Raw genomic sequence first — 17,406 nt, 5'->3', positions numbered from 1 at the left:
GGAAGTTTTTTGTCGCCAAAACTGGGCGTTTTTCACGACAAAAGTCCCATTGTAGTGTGTATGGTCTTGCTGTTTTGTTGCCAAAAGTCAGTTTTTGGTGACAAAACTTGCCAGTGTAGACAAGCTCTCAGAGAGGTGGATTACCTACGCCGATGGGAGAGTTCCTCCCATCACCATAGGTAGTGTGTACATTGAAATGGTACAGCTGCACTGCTGTAGCGTTTTAAGTGTAGACATGCCATAAGAGTTGGAAAAAGGTTGGAGGGAGTGGGCTAGGAGACACAAGCTGTGCGTGTTAGGCAAATTTGCCTGCAAGGCTGCCCATCCCCCAATATTAGTAGTAATGGAGGCACAAAGGAGAGTAAAATGGGAAAGGGAAAGGTTAGACTTGTAGGCAGATTTCACTGAAGATGTACCCTCCAAATCCTCAAAAAAAATTTCTTGCACAACTTAACTCTGACCTTTTATATTTCTTTCTTGATAAATACGTTATAGATTTTTCTAACACAAGCATGTTTCTTAATCTTGCTGATGACAGAGATAAGATTTTACATCTCTGTGTTTTTTGAGGAATTAAAAGATGTATGAGCTGTTGGTGGTTGTATGCTGGTATTGAAAAGGAGTTTGTTACGGACCTAAGGAGTCTGAATGTGTTTGAGTGTTATGTTTTGGAGTTATGATATTAGATTGATCTAGATTGTAATGTTTGTAAGCTGGATAGGTGATTTTCCTTAGTGAGTGGTTTGATAGGAAATGCAAGTGGAAATAAATGGTTTTTTTAAATTTTTGTTTTTTAAATAAACCTCTGTCTCTTGGAAAGAGGTTTTTATAATATCCTGTGAAAGATTTTTTTGCTGTTCATTATTTATATTCTACTCTTAGGCTTGAAACGGGCAAGAAACCTCACAGTAGGCAAATATGAGGTGAAAAAGTTCATGTGAGTAAATTTAATAATTTTTTATAATTTAGGCTTCTATAAATGGCTTCTGAATTATATACTTGGAATCCAGTGGATATTTTCCACTGATTACAATTGTAAAAGTAGAGCAAATGCTGGTATATAAACCACTTGTCATTTCCTTCCCAAATACCATTGGGATGGGGAAAAACCCAAGGAAATTCGTAAAAAAGTTTAACATGGTTTCAATATTAGCCAGCAAGAAGTTGGGAACCTTACAGACCTTCTGTGATCACAGAAGGGATCAAAGATGGGTGGGTCCCCTTTAGGGTAAGGCTAAGATTTTTGTCATGGATATTTTTAGTAAAAGTCAGGGACTGGTCACGAGCAATAAAGAAAAATTCATGGAAGCCTGTGACCTGTCCCTGACTTTTACTAAAAATATCCATGATAAAATGGGAATGGGCTGGGCAGCTGTAGGGTGGCTGGGAGCTCTGGGGCTCCCATCATCTCTGAGGGTTCAGAGCTCCAGAGTCCCCTGAGCCCGCATGATGGTGGGAAGTTGCAGGGTCCCCCTACTCCCTCCCTGGCAATGGGGAGCTGCAGGGATCCCCCCTGCCGCTGCTGCAGTGGGGAGCTGTGTGGGGTCCCCCTCAGTGGCAGCTGGGGGCTTGCGGAGGTCCCCCTGCTGCTGCTGCAGCCGGTGGGCTCTGGGGTACCTCTGCTGCCCATGGAGGCTCAGAGCTTGGGGGCCTGCTGCTTCAGGCAGCAGGGGTGCCTCACAGTGCCCTGCCGGTGCGGGAGGCGACAGGACCCTGCAGCGCCCAGCCGCCGGTGCTGAAGTCACGGAGATCTTTGGAAGTCACAGATTCCGTGACTTCCGCAACCTCTGTGACAGAATTGTAGCCTTAATAATGGAAAAGCAAGCAAATGTTCAGTCAGAGGGCCAGCAGTATATAAGCATTCATGTGTTTGTGGGTTGCTAGTCATCAGCATTAGGTAAAATTAAGTATGTCATGAAAAAATGTAACATTTTCAAAATTATCCTATTTATAGATACGTTTTCTATGTTAACACTCGCTGATTTGATGGTTGAAATGCCATTATTTAGTGAGGACTATATCCTAAGAGTTAAAAGCTCCTTTTAAGGTGAGGGCAGAGGGAACTGGTGATATGATCTCTTAAGCATGTACATGTGTCACAATCGTGCCTACCTTCTGACATCACTTCAGTAGATAAAGTAATGAGTATATCTACTCCAGACCAACAAAATCCTAAAGGATTTTGTTTGAAAATTCCTGGAATGTAAATACATACATTCAAAAAAAAAAAAAAAAAGTAGACCTATTTTGTGCAATAAATTCTGTTCAAAACCAATCCTTTTAAAAGAAAATAAATCTGAAGCTAACACATTCAAATGTCCCAGAATGGCTAGAAATCATAACATCAGACATGAGTTCTGGCAGGAAAAGTCCAAATTAATTTATCTGACTTCTGCATGAACAAAGATCCCTTGGTTCAGTTTTACCAAATATAGGTTTGGTAAAAGTGGGGTAATATTTTTGCCAAATCTGAGGATTTTATTTTAATTTAAAAAGACTCATGTGCTGCAGTTAAATATATTTGTCTAATAGCTATTTAGAATATTGGCTCTGACTTTTTTCAGATTGCTTATAATAAGAGTTACAAGTCCAGTTCTCTTGGGAATGAGAGTTTGCAGGTATGAAGAATTAATTTTTGCAGGCTCTATGAATTTTTGCTATTATAATTAAAATGCTACTAATAGGCTTGAAAAAAAAATTTCTTCATAAGAGCACATGATGGTGGCAAAAATTAAACTGACTTTTTCATGAAGCAGTTCACTAGGCTTGTGTAACAGAAAAGACACTTCATTTTTCTTGTTCCGTGCATTTCTTCTGTTCTGTAAAGATAATAATTACTACTAATTTTGAGTACTAACTTCGGAATTTTATATGTAAAGATGACATGCTCCTTGTACTAAGGATGTTGTGAACTAGTTCAGATGAAAATTTATATGTGCTGTGCCAGTAGCAGTTGGATGTGTTAAAGTAGAGCAGTGAACATCATCTTAAGGCTTTATAGAAGCATGTTCACAGGGGGGATTTTAATGTGGAGAGGTCTGATTGCACAAGGAAAGCTGTTGCAGGCTTTGGGGTGGAAAAGGAAGAAGGCATGTGGATTAGGTGAATGAACGGCGTGAGAGAGTAGAAAGAAATAGGAGCAGAAATTACTTTGACTGCAACATTTTGTTCTAGAAGAGAATGAAAAGAGATCGTAAGCAATTCAGGAAAGTTGTGGGGGCTCTTTTTGGTGAAATGTTGTCAAAGCTGTTTTCACCTTCCCTTTCATATTGTTGCCTTCCAATTTACTAGAAACTTTGCCCCTTCCTGCTAGATGAGAATCCAGCCACAATGGTCCATATATTTGCTGAAATTCACTGTAGCAAGGGCAGAATGGGGAAGTGTAAGGCAGAACCTTCAGTTCATGCAATACATAGTAACCTGACAGCTCAACAGTATAGGCTGTGCCTTTGGTCCTTGCATTGGCTTCTAGTCTGCTGCCATTGCTTTTTCAAGTTGTTGTGTTAACACTTGCATTCATCGACTGATTGCGTGATCCACCATGACAGCTACATTACTGTGATACAAGGTGGTTCAGAAAGGCTATGATGAAACATGAAAGAGCCCACAATGACGTTCTGTCAAAGAGAGTCAGCTGTGTAACAAACTTTCAGAATAGATTTCAGAGTAGCAGCTGTGTTAGTCTATATTCGCAGAAAGAAAAGGAGTACTTGTGGCACCTTAGAAGCTAACAAATTTATTTGAGCATAAGCTTTCGTGAGCTACAGCTCATTTCATCAGATGCATTTCGAATGCATCCGATGAAGTGAGCTGCGGAATACATCCAATGAAATGAGCTGTAGCTCACGAAAGCTTATGCTCAAATAAATTCGTTAGTCTCTAAGGTGCCACAAGTACTCCTTTTCTTTTTTCGGAGTAGACTAGTTCAGATCTAGATTCTGTTGCCATCTTTAGGGCATGTCACAAGGCCTTTCATTATTATTTAATTCTATGTTATTCTGTATCTCACTAATGTATTACCTATTCATTACAGTTAATAGACTATATTCAATTTTGTATATGCTGTGGACCTTCTGTGGGTTTGCTGTTTTGAGCTGCTGTTTCTAAGTCATGCTTCTATGGTGCTAGAATTGCTATGACTCATCCCAGTAACATGAACAACTCATGGGTGACAATAAGCACGAAAAGATCTTCATTGAAATATGTGGGATAAAAAGCCACTGTGTGGCCTAGCGTAACATTTTTGTGCTAATATTAAATTAACCATTCCAAGAATCTGTTCTATTTTTCTTTTTGATTTTCTGTTGTATTGAAATATGTGAATTTCAGAACTGAATTATAGCCAGTAAATACGAATGAGTGACAGGCAGCAAAAGTGTATTAATGTTAAAACTTACAAACTAATTCTCTTGGTATGCTTGTATTAATTCCAGGAATTTAAAAGGTATGCTAGCCCATTTCCATTTTAGTAAACTACATGAGTATCTAAGCCAAATATTGGAATGTAGAGGACAGTTTTGTATTCTAGCCATGTTTGAACTTATAGATATATGAAATGAAGTGCATGTTGATTGTTAAACGTGGAGATCAAAAGTCCTTCTGATCAGTGTATCTATTCTTAACAAGAGTTTAGCATTCTGTACAAATAGATTGATGTACTTAAGGCATATGAAGGTGAAATGAGAAGAAATTGGCAAATTAATAGATTGGAGATTTGTTCTAAAACTTAATGTAATTAAGAGGGTTTTGTTTACTAATAAAATTTTCAGATTAAATTGCAACCTCTTCTCCATTATATACAATAGGAGTACAGATATACAAAAGTTACCAAATGTTTTTTATATTTATAGATATATGGGCTTTAATACTGAGAATCTTGTGGACCCTCTGCCCCTCCCATTTGTGATTGTGTTGAGCACTTCCCTCCTCATTTGATTCCATAACACGTGTGGCAACTGTAGTAATTGCTTGCATGAAAAAGTAATATTAGAAAACTAATGTATTTTTAACTGATTTTTACACAATTTAGCATCAGCAAACATAGAGGAACCACAACCTCGTGATCAGCAAGTGCTTCATGGATCACCAGTGTTCTGTGGACCATAACTGGAGAACAGCTGTGTTAATTTGTGAAGGACTGAATTTCTACAGTATTATTTTGTGGGCTTTTGGAATATGTAAACTAGCATTAGTGAAAGGTGCCAAATTAAGAAGACTTGTAATCTTAAACCCTCTATGAGTATGTCTACACTGTGTGTTTTTAAAAAAAAAAAAAACCACAGCAGGGTCTCAGAACCTGGGTCAACTGAGTTTGGGCTTGCAGGGCTCACACCACGGGGCTTAATATAGCAGTACAGAGTCATAGATTTTTTTTTTTAAGGCCAGAAGGGACCATAACAATTCTAGTCTGACCTGATTCTAGTCTGCACATAGCAGGCTACAGAACCTAACCCATCCACAGCCCGAGCAGGAATGTCTACATCACTATTTTTAGTTTCATAGTGTGAGCCCTGCAAAGCCAAGTCAGTTGACATGGGCTTTGAGATGCTCTGCCATGTGTGCATGTGGCTTTGTTTTTATTTTGGAAGTTTAGACATACCCTAAGAGATTCAGGAGTGGCTTACCATCACTTTCAGATCCCAAGGCAAGAAGGGATCATTTTGATCACTCATGAAGAGAGACCTCCTCCTAGCAACTTCCGAGTTCCCTACGCCTGGGTTCTTATGCTGTTCTCTGGACCAAAAAGGACAAATGTTCTGTGAACAAAAGTTTGAGAAACCACTAAGATACATGACGAGTCAGTGTAATAGTCTACATTTTCATGCCAGTGTTTCAACCCTGATGAGACAGAACCATCTGTAGAGGGTAAAATGATAGCTTATTCCCCAAACCTGTGTGGTCTTTGGTCTTGGTGAAACTGCCATCAAGAATGCTTGTTGTGCAGAGGCATTTATTTGTATGTATAATCTTTATTGATTTTTACATTTTATTGTAACTTATATTAATGAAGTTCACTAAGCGTTAGTGATAGAAAAATGTTTATTAGCCCTGGTCTACACTATGACTTTAGGTCGAATTTAGCAGCGTTAAATCGATGTAAACCTGCACCCGTCCACACAATGAAGCCCTTTATTTCGACTTAAAGGGCTCTTAAAATCGATTTCCTTACTCCACCCCTGACAAGTGGATTAGCGCTTAAATCGACCTTGCCGGCTCGAATTTGGGGTACTGTGGACACAATTCGATGGTATTGGCCTCCGGGAGCTATCCCAGAGTGCTCCATTGTGACCGCTCTGGACAGCACTCTCAACTCAGATGCACTGGCCAGGTAGACAGGAAAAGAACCACGAACTTTTGAATCTCATTTCCTGTTTGGCCAGCGTGGCAAGCTGCAGGTGACCATGCAGAGCTCATCAGCAGAGGTGACCATGATAGAGTCCCAGAATCGCAAAAGAGCTCCAGCATGGACCGAACGGGAGGTACGGGATCTGATTGGGGAGAGGAATCCGTGCTATCAGAACTCCGTTCCAGTTTTCGAAATGCCAAAACCTTTGTCAAAATCTCCCAGGGCATGAAGGACAGAGGCCATAACAGGGACCCGAAGCAGTGCCGCGTGAAACTGAAGGAGCTGAGGCAAGCCTACCAGAAACCCAGAGAGGCGAACGGCCGCTCCGGGTCAGAGCCCCAAACATGCCGCTTCTATGATGAGCTGCATGCCATTTTAGGGGGTTCAGCCACCACTACCCCAGCCGTGTTGTTTGACTCCTTCAATGGAGATGGAGGCAATACGGAAGCAGGTTTTGGGGACGAAGAAGATGATGATGAGGTTGTAGATAGCTCACAGCAAGCAAGCGGAGAAACCGTTTTTTCCGACAGCCAGGAACTGTTTCTCACCCTGGACCTGGAGCCAGTACCCCCCGAACCCACCCAAGGCTGCCTCCTGGACCCAGCAGGCGGAGAAGGGACTTCTGGTGAGTGTACCTTTTAAAATACTATACATGGTTCAAAAGCAAGCATGTGAAAGGATTAATTTGCCCTGGCATTTGCGGTTCTCCTAGATGTACTCCTAAACCCTTTGCAAAAGGTTTCTGGGGAGGGCAGCCTTATTGTGTCCTTCATGGTAGGACACTTTACCACTCCAGGCCAGTAACACGTACTCGGGAATCATTGTAGAACACAGCATTGCAGTGTGTGTTTGCTGGCATTCAAACAACATCCGTTCTTTATCTCTCTGTGTTATCTTCAGGAGAGTGAGATATAATTCATGGTCACCTGGTTGAAATAGAGTGCTTTTCTTCAGGGGACACTCAGAGGAGCCCATTCCTGCTGGGCTGTTTGCCTGTGGCTAAACAGAAATGTTCCCCGCTGTTAGCCACAGGGAGGGGGGAAGGTTGAGGGGGTAGCCACGCGGTGGGGGGAGGCAAAATGCGACCTTGTAACGAAAGCACATGTGCTATGTATGTAATGTTAACAGCAAGGTTTACCCTGAAAGCATGTAGCCACTGTTTTATAAAATGTCTTTTTAAATACCGCTGTCCCTTTTTTTTTCTCCACCAGCTGCATGTGTTTCAATGATCACAGGATCTTCTCCTTCCCAGAGGCTAGTGAAGCTTAGAAAGAAAAAAAAAACGCACTCGCGATGAAATGTTCTCCGAGCTCATGCTGTCCTCCCACACTGACAGAGCACAGACGAATGCGTGGAGGCAAATAATGTCAGAGTGCAGGAAAGCATAAAATGACCGGGAGGAGAGGTGGCGGGCTGAAGAGAGTAAGTGGCGGGCTGAAGAGAGGGCTGAAGCTCAAATGTGGCGGCAGCGTGATGAGAGGAGGCAGGATTCAATGCAGAGGCTGCTGGAGGACCAAACCAGCATGCTCCAGTGTATGGTTGAGCTGCAGCAAAGGCAGCTGGAGCACAGACTGCCACTGCAGCCCCTCTGTAACCAACCGCCCTCCTCCCCAAGTTCCATAGCCTCCACACCCAGACGCCCAAGAACGCGGTGGGGGGGCCTCCGGCCAACCAGCCACTCCACCACAGAGGATTGCCCCAAAAAAAGAAGGCTGTCATTCAATAAATTTTAAAGTTGTAAACTTTTAAAGTGCTGTGCTTAAAGTGCTGTGTGGCATTTTCCTTCCCTCCTCCACCACCCGTCGTGGACTACCTTGGTAGTCATCCCCCTATTTGTGTGATGAATGAATAAAGAATGCATGAATGTGAAGCAACAATGACTTTATTGCCTCTGCAAGCAGTGATCGAAGGGAGGAGGGGCGGGTGGTTAGCTTACAGGGAAGTAGAGTGAACCAAGGGGCGGGGGTTTCATCAAGGAGAAACAAACAGAACTTTCACACCATAGCCTGGCCAGTCATGAAACTGGTTTTCAAAGCTTCTCTGATGCGTACCGCGCCCTCCTGTGCTCTTCTAACCGCCCTGGTGTCTGGCTGCGTGTAACCAGCAGCCAGGCGATTTGCCTCAACCTCCAAACCCGCCATAAACATCTCCCCCTTACTCTCACAGATATTGTGGAGCGCACAGCAAGCAGTAATAACAGTGGGAATATTGGTTTCGCTGAGGTCTAAGCGAGTCAGTAAACTGCGCCAGCGCGCCTTTAAACGTCCAAATGCACATTCTACCACCATTCTGCACTTGCTCAGCCTGTAGTTGAACAGCTCCTGACTACTGTCCAGGCTGCCTGTGTATGGCTTCATGAGCCATGGCATTAAGGGGTAGTCTGGGTCCCCAAGGATACATATAGGCATTTCAACATCCCCAACAGTTATTTTCTGGTCTGGGAATAAAGTCCCTTCCTGCAGCTTTTGAAACAGACCAGAGTTCCTGAAGAAGCGAGCGTCATGCCCCTTTCCCGGCCATCCCACGTTGATGTTGGTGAAACGTCCCGTGTGATCCACCAGAGCTTGCAGCACTATTGAAAAGTACCCCTTGCGGTTTATGTACTCGGCGGCTTGGTGCTCCGGTGCTAAGATAGGGATATGGGTTCCGTCTATGGCCCCACCACAGTTAGGGAATCCCATTGCAGCAAAGCCATCCACTATGACCTGTACATTTCCCAGGGTCACTACCCTTGATATCAGCAGATCTTTGATTGAGTGGGCTACTTGCATCACAGCAGCCCCCACAGTAGATTTGCCCACTCCAAATTGATTCCCAACTGACCGGTAGCTGTCTGGCGTTGCAAGCTTCCACAGGGCTATCGCCACTCGCTTCTCAACTGAGAGGGCTGCTCTCATCTTGGTATTCATGCGCCTGAGTGCAGGGGAAAGCAAGTCACAAAGTTCCATGAAAGTGCCCTTACGCATGCGAAAGTTTCGCAGCCACTGGGAATCGTCTCAGACCCGCAACACTATGCGGTCCCACCACTCTGTGCTTGTTTCCCGAGCCCAGAATCCGCGTTCCACAGCATGAACCTGCCCCATTAGCACCATGATGCATGCATTGGCAGGGCCCAGGCTTTCAGAGAAATCTGTTCCCATGTCCTGATCACTCACGTGACCGCGCTGACGTCGCCTCCTCGCCTGGTATCGCTTTGCTAGGTTCCGGTGCTGCATATACTGCTGTATAATGCGTGTGGTGTTTAATATGCTCCTAATTGCCAAAGTGAGCTGAGCGGCCTCCATGCTTGCCTTTGTATGGCGTCCGCACAGAAAAAAGGCGCGGAACGATTGTCTGCCGTTGCTCTGACGGAGGGAGGGGCGACTGACGACACGGCTTACAGGGTTGGCTTCAGGGAGCTAAAATCAACAAAGGGGGTGTCTTTACATCAAGGAGTATTTCAGGCAGGACTTCACGGAGGGTTCCAATAAGAAATGGTGCACCTACGTTATCGTTCTTATTGGAACAAGAAGGTTAGCCTGGCCTCTGATTGATACATGGCTAGATTTACCTCGCTGCACCTTCTCTGTGAGTGACTGCAGTGTAACCTAGAGGAATGAGTCCCCTAGACAGGGGAGGGGGGGAAGCAAATGAGTACAAAACAAATCTGGTCTATTTCTTGTTTTGATCCACTCCATCTATCTTTTACATCTTTGGCTGGCAGCAGACAGTGCAGAAGGACTGCATGCCATTCACATCTCATGGCTGCTCGGCAGAAGATGGTACAGTACGACTGCTAGCCATCCTCATCTCTTGCCTGCCTGGCAGAAGATGGTACAGTACGACTGCTAGCAATCCGTATCACCTGCCTGCTCACCATAAGACGGTTCAATAGGACTGATTGCAGGACTAAAGAGAATGACCTGGTCAAGTCACTCTAAATTAAGTCTCTGCGCCCATGTCTGTCCAGGCGCTCCCAGCCGACGTGGCCAGGAGCACCTCGGACATGACGATGACGGCTACCAGTTGTACTGTACCGTCTGCTGCCAGAAGGCAAGGGGTTGCTGCTACTGTGTAGCAAAGCCGTACCGCGTCTGCCCGCACCCAGGAGACATAGGATGACGGTTACCGGAGCAGGCTCCATGCTTGCCGTGGTATGGCGTCTGCACAGGTAACTCAGGAAAAAAGGCGCGAAACGATTGTCTGCTGCTGCTTTCACGGAGGGAGGGAGGGAACTGGGGCCTGACGATATGTACCCAGAACCACCCGCAACAATGTTTTAGCCCCATCAGGCATTGGGATCTCAACCCAGAATTCCAATGGGCAGCGGAGACTGCGGGAACTGTGGGATAGCTATCCACCTTGCAACGCTCCGGAAGTCGACTCTAGCCTCGGTACTGTGGAAGCACTCCACCGAGTTAATGCACTTAGAGCATTTTCTGTGGGGACACACACACTCAAATATATAAAACCGATTTCTAAAAAACCGACTTCTGTAAATTCGACCTTATTCCGTAGTGTAGACATACCCTTAGACTCCAATCTCTCTCAATAGAAATTATTTTGTATTTGAACAATAGTTGAACAGAAGTAAAAAATCTAAGTGTTTATCCATTTTATCCCCTGTATCACTCCTTCCTCAACATTCCAACTTGAGGGGGGCGTTGAAGGGGAGAAGAATGAACATAAAAATATTTTTTAATATGATTTGCATAACATACCATTTAAATTATTCCAGATATGAATTTTCATTCTTCATTTAAGTAATTAGGGATGGGAAGGGAGGCATTGTAAAGACACTTATTCTCTTATTTAGTTGAAGACAATGTTCTGGAAGATTTGAGTTTCCAGTGTTGTCATTGTATTTGTGTACACTGTGAACAGCATTTTTTTAATGAACCAGATTAGAAACATTTACAAATGGCTTATTTGTTGAGTAATGGTGATGTGCTCAAAAACGAAGTCTTATGTCTTATGGAAAGTGAACAAAATGCTTGTAATATCAAATACCTTAAATTTTTTCTCCTTCACATATGCAATCCATCTTACTTCCTCTTTATCTTAAGTCTCTCTCTTTTTTTTTACATTAAGATCTTTACCTTGCCTTCCTTATAGCAAGCATAATTTTTAATATTCCTATTTGTAACAGTGCCTGGCACTTTACAGGACAAATAAAAAGACCACGACCTTGCACTGAATTTCTTAAAATCTGATTTTAAGCATGACAGAAAATGGTAGGACAGAGATGAAGAGAGGAAGGGTGAAGGTTTCATCAATAAGATCATTGTGGCTATGAGCCCATCTTGGTGGTTCAATAGGAAGTAGCCCATCCGCAGGCATGGCTGCCCGCAGCTCTCAGTGGCCGCGGTTTGCCGTTCCCGGCCAATGGGAGCTGTGGGAAGCCGTGCCTGCGGATGGTCAATGTAAAACCATCTCACGGCCTGCCAGTGGATTACCCTGATGGGCCGCAGGTTGCCCACCACTGTTCTAGAGCACTGTTTTAATTTATCCTCTCCTCTGTTTCTTTTCCTTCCATAATGCAGTTGTGTTGTGGAAATGAAGTAACTAGAGTAATGAAAGTAGAAAAATAGTGAGAGGAGGAGATATAAGGCGAAGTCAAAGATGAAGGGGTAAAAATGATCAAAGGGAAGAGAAATAAGGGACAAAATCATAAGTAGAGGTGACATCATTAAATAGGCTTGGCAACAGGGAGTTAGTGAACTAAATCGAACAACAATGCAGATGGCCCAGTTAATGGCAATGGCTTGCATGGAAAAGTAATATTAGGAAATTATTTAATGTATTTTTAGCTGAGAAGTTGTCTGGAGACCTTACAGAAGAAGTGAGAAGACCTGATGAGAGCAGTGAAGAACTCTGAAGATGTTGTCAGGGTATTGTAGGCTGTGATAGTATGGTTTTGATGCTCCTACTATCCATGGAGATGAAGTCTTTAAAAGGCTGTTCTCAGATCCCTGGAGAGTTGTTTCCACTATTGTAATAGTGGGAACAGAGGGAACTCAATGAGGACTGGTGGGGTTTGGGAGTGCTGGAAGGCATGTGTTCTTCTACGCTGATGGAAAACTGAAACCATTGCAGTCAAACCAGGTTTCTTTTTTGACCAGTTTTTAAAAACAATAGAATGCTATCTGTTTGTTTAATGAGAGAAAATTCCAATGTTACATTTTACCTCTATAGCATATTACATGGCATATACCCACTAGTTATAGTTAACGTCTGGCTCTGATGTTAGTGTGAATTCTGTATCTGTGTATTCTTTTTTGCTCTCCAATTCACATTAAAACTATTAGGATAGAAACAGAATTATGGAACCATGTGTGTAATCAGATTAAGTTATGAATTTTTCCTTGCAAATGAGGGTTAGATTAAGCCTCTCTTTCTTCAGGAATAAGTTTCAATATATTGAATTTGAATATTTTCTAAAAGGAACTTTATTGGAGAATGGACTGTACAAAGCACTAAAAATATACCGTAGAGAAGAATCTTGCAGATATCTGATGTATCTAAAATTATTTTGTTATGATTCACCAACTTTGACATGGTGGACAGTCTTCCAGCTTCCCTTCAAAGAGATATTACTTTGTAATTTATAACTAATCCCATTTTAAAGTAATTTACAGGCCAGTAGTGTAATCTTAATCCTGGTGCATGATACTGGAAAAACTCATCTTTCTCTTATCCTTTGCAGAATTACCCACGCTTTCAGACCTGCCAATACTACTGTTGTCTGACATTGTTTTCTAGTTCTCACACCTTCTTATACAGGAAAAAAAGAAATCTCTCTACTCAGTAGGGAATATTTTTGCTCTTTGGAAAGATGTTTTTTTCATACTTAAATTATCACTCAGATTTTTCAAAGTGAAAATGCTTGTTAAGGCTCCTGAAGAAAGTTCTATGAAAGCATAACTTTCTTGTTTCACAGATATTTACATTTGGGGGGAGAGGGCGTGAATAATTTTTCCTAAAATGATGTACCTAAACAAGTATTGACTCACTTGTCTGGAATACAACAAAAAAACACTTTTAGCAAGTATTTCCTCACACCGTTTTGTCAACCAATTTTTACACTTCATAAGACATCAGTAGAAATGCTAAAGTGGCCATAGGCAATTCAATATTAGGTGGAGTCACAAAAATAGGTTAATACCAGGATGTGACACACTGTCATAACCAGTTAATGCATGCAGATGTCTGGTGTTGAGCTCACTACAATTTGGAAACCAGGAGAAAAATTAGGCTTTATATTTGTAAATTTATTGAAATTACCTTGTAACAATGTGTGTACTTATTTTTAAGGCAAATACATAATCCCAAATATTTCAGAATAGTTTTGAAGCAAAATGTAGCCATTCTAGATCAAGTTTTTACTATCTGGTCTGCTCCTTTTTAATGGTGTTGGAGTTCAACATACAACTGTGTTTGTTTTTTGTTTTCTCACAGTATAGAAAAAAATTCATTAAGCAAGATGTACTTACATCTAATTACATGTATTTGTGAAGTGGTTTTTAAATTTAAATGGCCTTAACATTGAAAGGACTAAGAGTCACAACATAAAACCTAGAAGGGTCACATTTTTTGCAGGAAGTATACCTAAAAAATCATTTAAATCTAGTTTATCGGCAGCAAAATCTGGTTTTTAAAAATAGAATCCTATCTAAATGATTTGCGCTCCACTGATTACAGGAGTCTGAGTGACAGAGATAGGGAGAATACAGAACACACATTAAATATTTTGGCTTAGTACATTGAACAGTAAGTATATTGGATACTAAATTTTCAATATTACATTTTGTTTGTGTATTATTGATGGCACTAAACACACACTCTGAATAGGTTTCAGAGTAGCAGCTGTTTTAGTCTGTATTCGCAAAAAGAAAAGGAGTACTTGTGGCACCTTAGAGACTAACAAATTTATTTGAGCAGAAGCTTTTGTGAGCTACAGCTCACTTCATGGATGCATTCTGTGAATACTGAGCCAGAAATATAGTAAGAATCTTTAAGCAAATGTTAAAGATTGCTATTTTGAGGTCGGTATACCCCTTTCCTGTTGTATTTCTCATTGTGAGGGTTTTGGTGTACGTTAGTAAGCTCATTCTGATTTAGATTCTGTCAGTCTCTGATGTCAGGACAGAGGGGGCATATGCAAAGTCTGTTCTGTTTCAACCAGTGTTATTCACTGAGGTTCTGGAAGTGCTTGGAAAAAGGTTGAGCTCCAGTCTGAGTGGGATTTATATTGTACTTGAATAGTCTAATTGTATTATGGGGTGGTGAGGCCATTATTAGAGGAGTTTGTTAGTGAAAGGCAAAAAGGAATTGTCAGATCTCACTCAAGAAGCGAAAACTAGATTTTGAGGTTTTTACCCATTATCTTATTTCCAGTCTTCCTTCTTTAGGGAAGATTGTGGAGAAGTAACACTAGCACTTTCTAGACCTTTTTCTTGACACCTCTGTCTGGTTTTAGGCCCAGATATGGTATGGTAACTGTACTTATCAATCTGTTACTGGAAAGTCATAGATAAAACCAAACGATTCAAAAGCGGACGCTAATTACAGATTGCCTCCCTTTTTGGGTACTCAACTTGACACTGTGGGCCTCATTTGCTATTGATTCTAAAGAGCTATGGGAGTTCAGCACCTCTGAATATCAAGCCAAAGATGTATTACATTGGACACGCAAAATCAGTGGCTGCTTCTGAAAATTTTGGTCCGAAAGTCTGTGCTGCTGTTACAAAACATGGAAATGGACTGTCTGTTTCTCTTTGCTTAAAGAACCCCCTGAGTGCAGATCTTTAAAAGAAAGTGCTTTGACTGTAGTTCAGTTTAGCCATCTTCAGGCTTCTTGACCAGTCACCCAACTAGTGCATGTAGTGAATCATCTGATCAGTGCTTCAAGAAGACCGGGGAAACAGCTTCAGAAGTAGTGCTTGTACGACTGAGTAGTCCAATAATTGACTGGGAGGGAATTCTGTTGATTCTCATGCTACACTGTTTCTGTACAGCTTTGCAGAAGAGCTCGGTATGTCTGCTGTTAAATGAATGAAATATTCTATATAAAAGTAATGGTTGAGATTTTTAAATCACTCTGAGATTGACACATCATCTGTTAATTTTCATGGAAGAAGTGCTAAATCCTCTAGATTGCTTTTAAAAGTCTCTGGCAATATTTTTAAGCGTTAAAGAATAAATCAGTTTTAAAGCATTATCAAACATGAATATTTTGTTTTGCTTGCAGCTTCTTTGTAATACTGGCCACACTGAAGAAAAATTAGGTTTTACCTATGATGACATCATAATATGGTAAGTATTCTGTAAATTACTTCTGAGCAATATTTGGACACTTTAAACAATATACATTTAAAGTAGCTGTTTTGAATTAAATGAAAGAAAACAACTTTAAGTAGTTTTAAAACCCAATTCAAGTATTTTGTAGTTCTTATTTTTTAATGGTTTAATATTCCATAACACACAATACGTAAAATCATACAAGTATAAAACAGTTTTATGGAAATAGGAAAGAGAAACTCAGGAAATAATAAACTAGAACATCATTTCTACGTAAGGCACAGAACTCATGCTGCATTAATCACGAATGTAATGTAAAATAAGAATATTCTGAAATGTAGCTCTCATAAAGGCTTGCAGAAACTCTTGGGATGGAATTTTGGCCCTACTGAAGACAATGGCAAAACTTCCTTTTATATAAGTGGGGCCAGGATTTCACCTGTAAGTTTCTATAATAGTTTACTAAATTCCCTGAAGAGAGACTTAACAGTTTTTTGCAGTATCATCCTATTGGCAACTAAGGCAACTTTTAGATAAACTTTCTAAAGGAATCTGCCTCGATCTTATCACCATGTCTTAGAATAAAAATATTTTTGTTTATATTTATTAAATCCCTTCTTTTCTGCACAGACACTGCTAACTTGCCGTGGATTCAGCCTAGGTAGCAGAAACAACAAAAATGCGGCTGGCTCTTCCAGTCAACCTAATTGTTTTGCCATTCAGTGTAGGTGAACTTCTGATACTGAGAACTCAGTAGATCCAAAGAAAAATCAAATCAAATCAGAAAACATTGCCTTAAATTTTGTGGGGATTTGTTCAGTTTCTTTCAGAAAAACTGACCATGTTGCAACTTTCTTCTCCTAAATGATGAGTTTTCTCAGATGGAACTGAATGCTTCAGTCAGTGCTACTGAGTACCTTTCTGTTAATACTCCTTTTTGTTGTGAATTATAACACTTTCATTATCCTCTTTCTGAGTATATTAGAATTCATGTCAGATTGTTTGCTTGCTTTGTGATGTAGAGACTGTAATGTCCAAATTAAGTTTCATTTCTTTACCAAATCAAATTTTAATACAGGTCTCAAGAGGTGCATGTCTAGTGCATTTTGTTATACAATTCCAAGTCCGGTTTCAGAGTAGCAGCCGTGTTAGTCTGTATCCGCAAAAAGAACAGGAGTACTTGTGGCACCTTAGAGACTAACAAATTTATATGAGCATGTAGCCCACGAAAGCTTATGTGCAAATAAATTTGTTAGTCTCCAAGATGCCACAAGTACTCCAATTCCAAGTTAGGAAGTCCTCCTAGTCCAGGACATGACTAAGGAAGAATAAACATTTTTAGATATAAAATTCACACCCAACAAACTCATAAAAATCTATAAGCCCTCTCTAGGAAGAATGATGATATTTTCTGAAAATCCATAGGCAGATGTGCCAAAGAGGACCCTTTTCATGGAAGATGCTTTGCTCAAGGATCTGCGTGAGAGTCTGTCTTTTAAAAAGGCATTGAAATAGTCTATTCAGTACCTTCATGCATTTATATATGCAATTTATTCTGCCATAGTAGTGATCAGATGGGTATAGAAGCTGACGAAGTCTTCAGAGATGAACAGTCAGCCTTGGCTGTGTCATTTGTGATCTTCTGAAAATGTCATTGTAGGATAAAGAACTTTATATAGAAATGCTCATTTTTAAAGCAATGCTTTAATGCTTGCTGTTGAAGCCAGTATTGTTGATACTGATCTTTTAAAAGAAGAATAAAGAATTGGTCTTTTTTTGTT

The 17,406-nt window shown here is 41.1% G+C and overlaps 1 protein-coding gene across 7 annotated transcripts in view; it reads left to right on the top strand.

Annotated features, from left to right (window-relative positions):
* Positions 1 to 17,406, top strand: part of RICTOR (RPTOR independent companion of MTOR complex 2) — a 189,001-nt gene that overhangs the window by 53,418 nt on the left and 118,177 nt on the right. For all 7 annotated transcript variants that reach the window (XR_012158870.1, XM_073343822.1, XM_073343824.1 and 4 more), the window contains one exon: positions 15,576 to 15,640. Coding sequence is in view for 6 of the 7 variants with exons in the window: in XM_073343822.1 (XP_073199923.1) it covers positions 15,576 to 15,640 (65 nt within the window). In the remaining variant the exon portion in view is untranslated. The remainder of the gene's footprint in view (positions 1 to 15,575; positions 15,641 to 17,406) is intronic.

Source organism: Lepidochelys kempii, chromosome 5, assembly GCF_965140285.1.
Source record: "Lepidochelys kempii isolate rLepKem1 chromosome 5, rLepKem1.hap1, whole genome shotgun sequence".
NCBI lineage: Eukaryota > Metazoa > Chordata > Testudines > Cheloniidae > Lepidochelys > Lepidochelys kempii.
The sequence above is the reverse complement of the archived record's forward strand: the minus strand, read 5'-3'. Positions and strand labels throughout refer to the sequence as shown.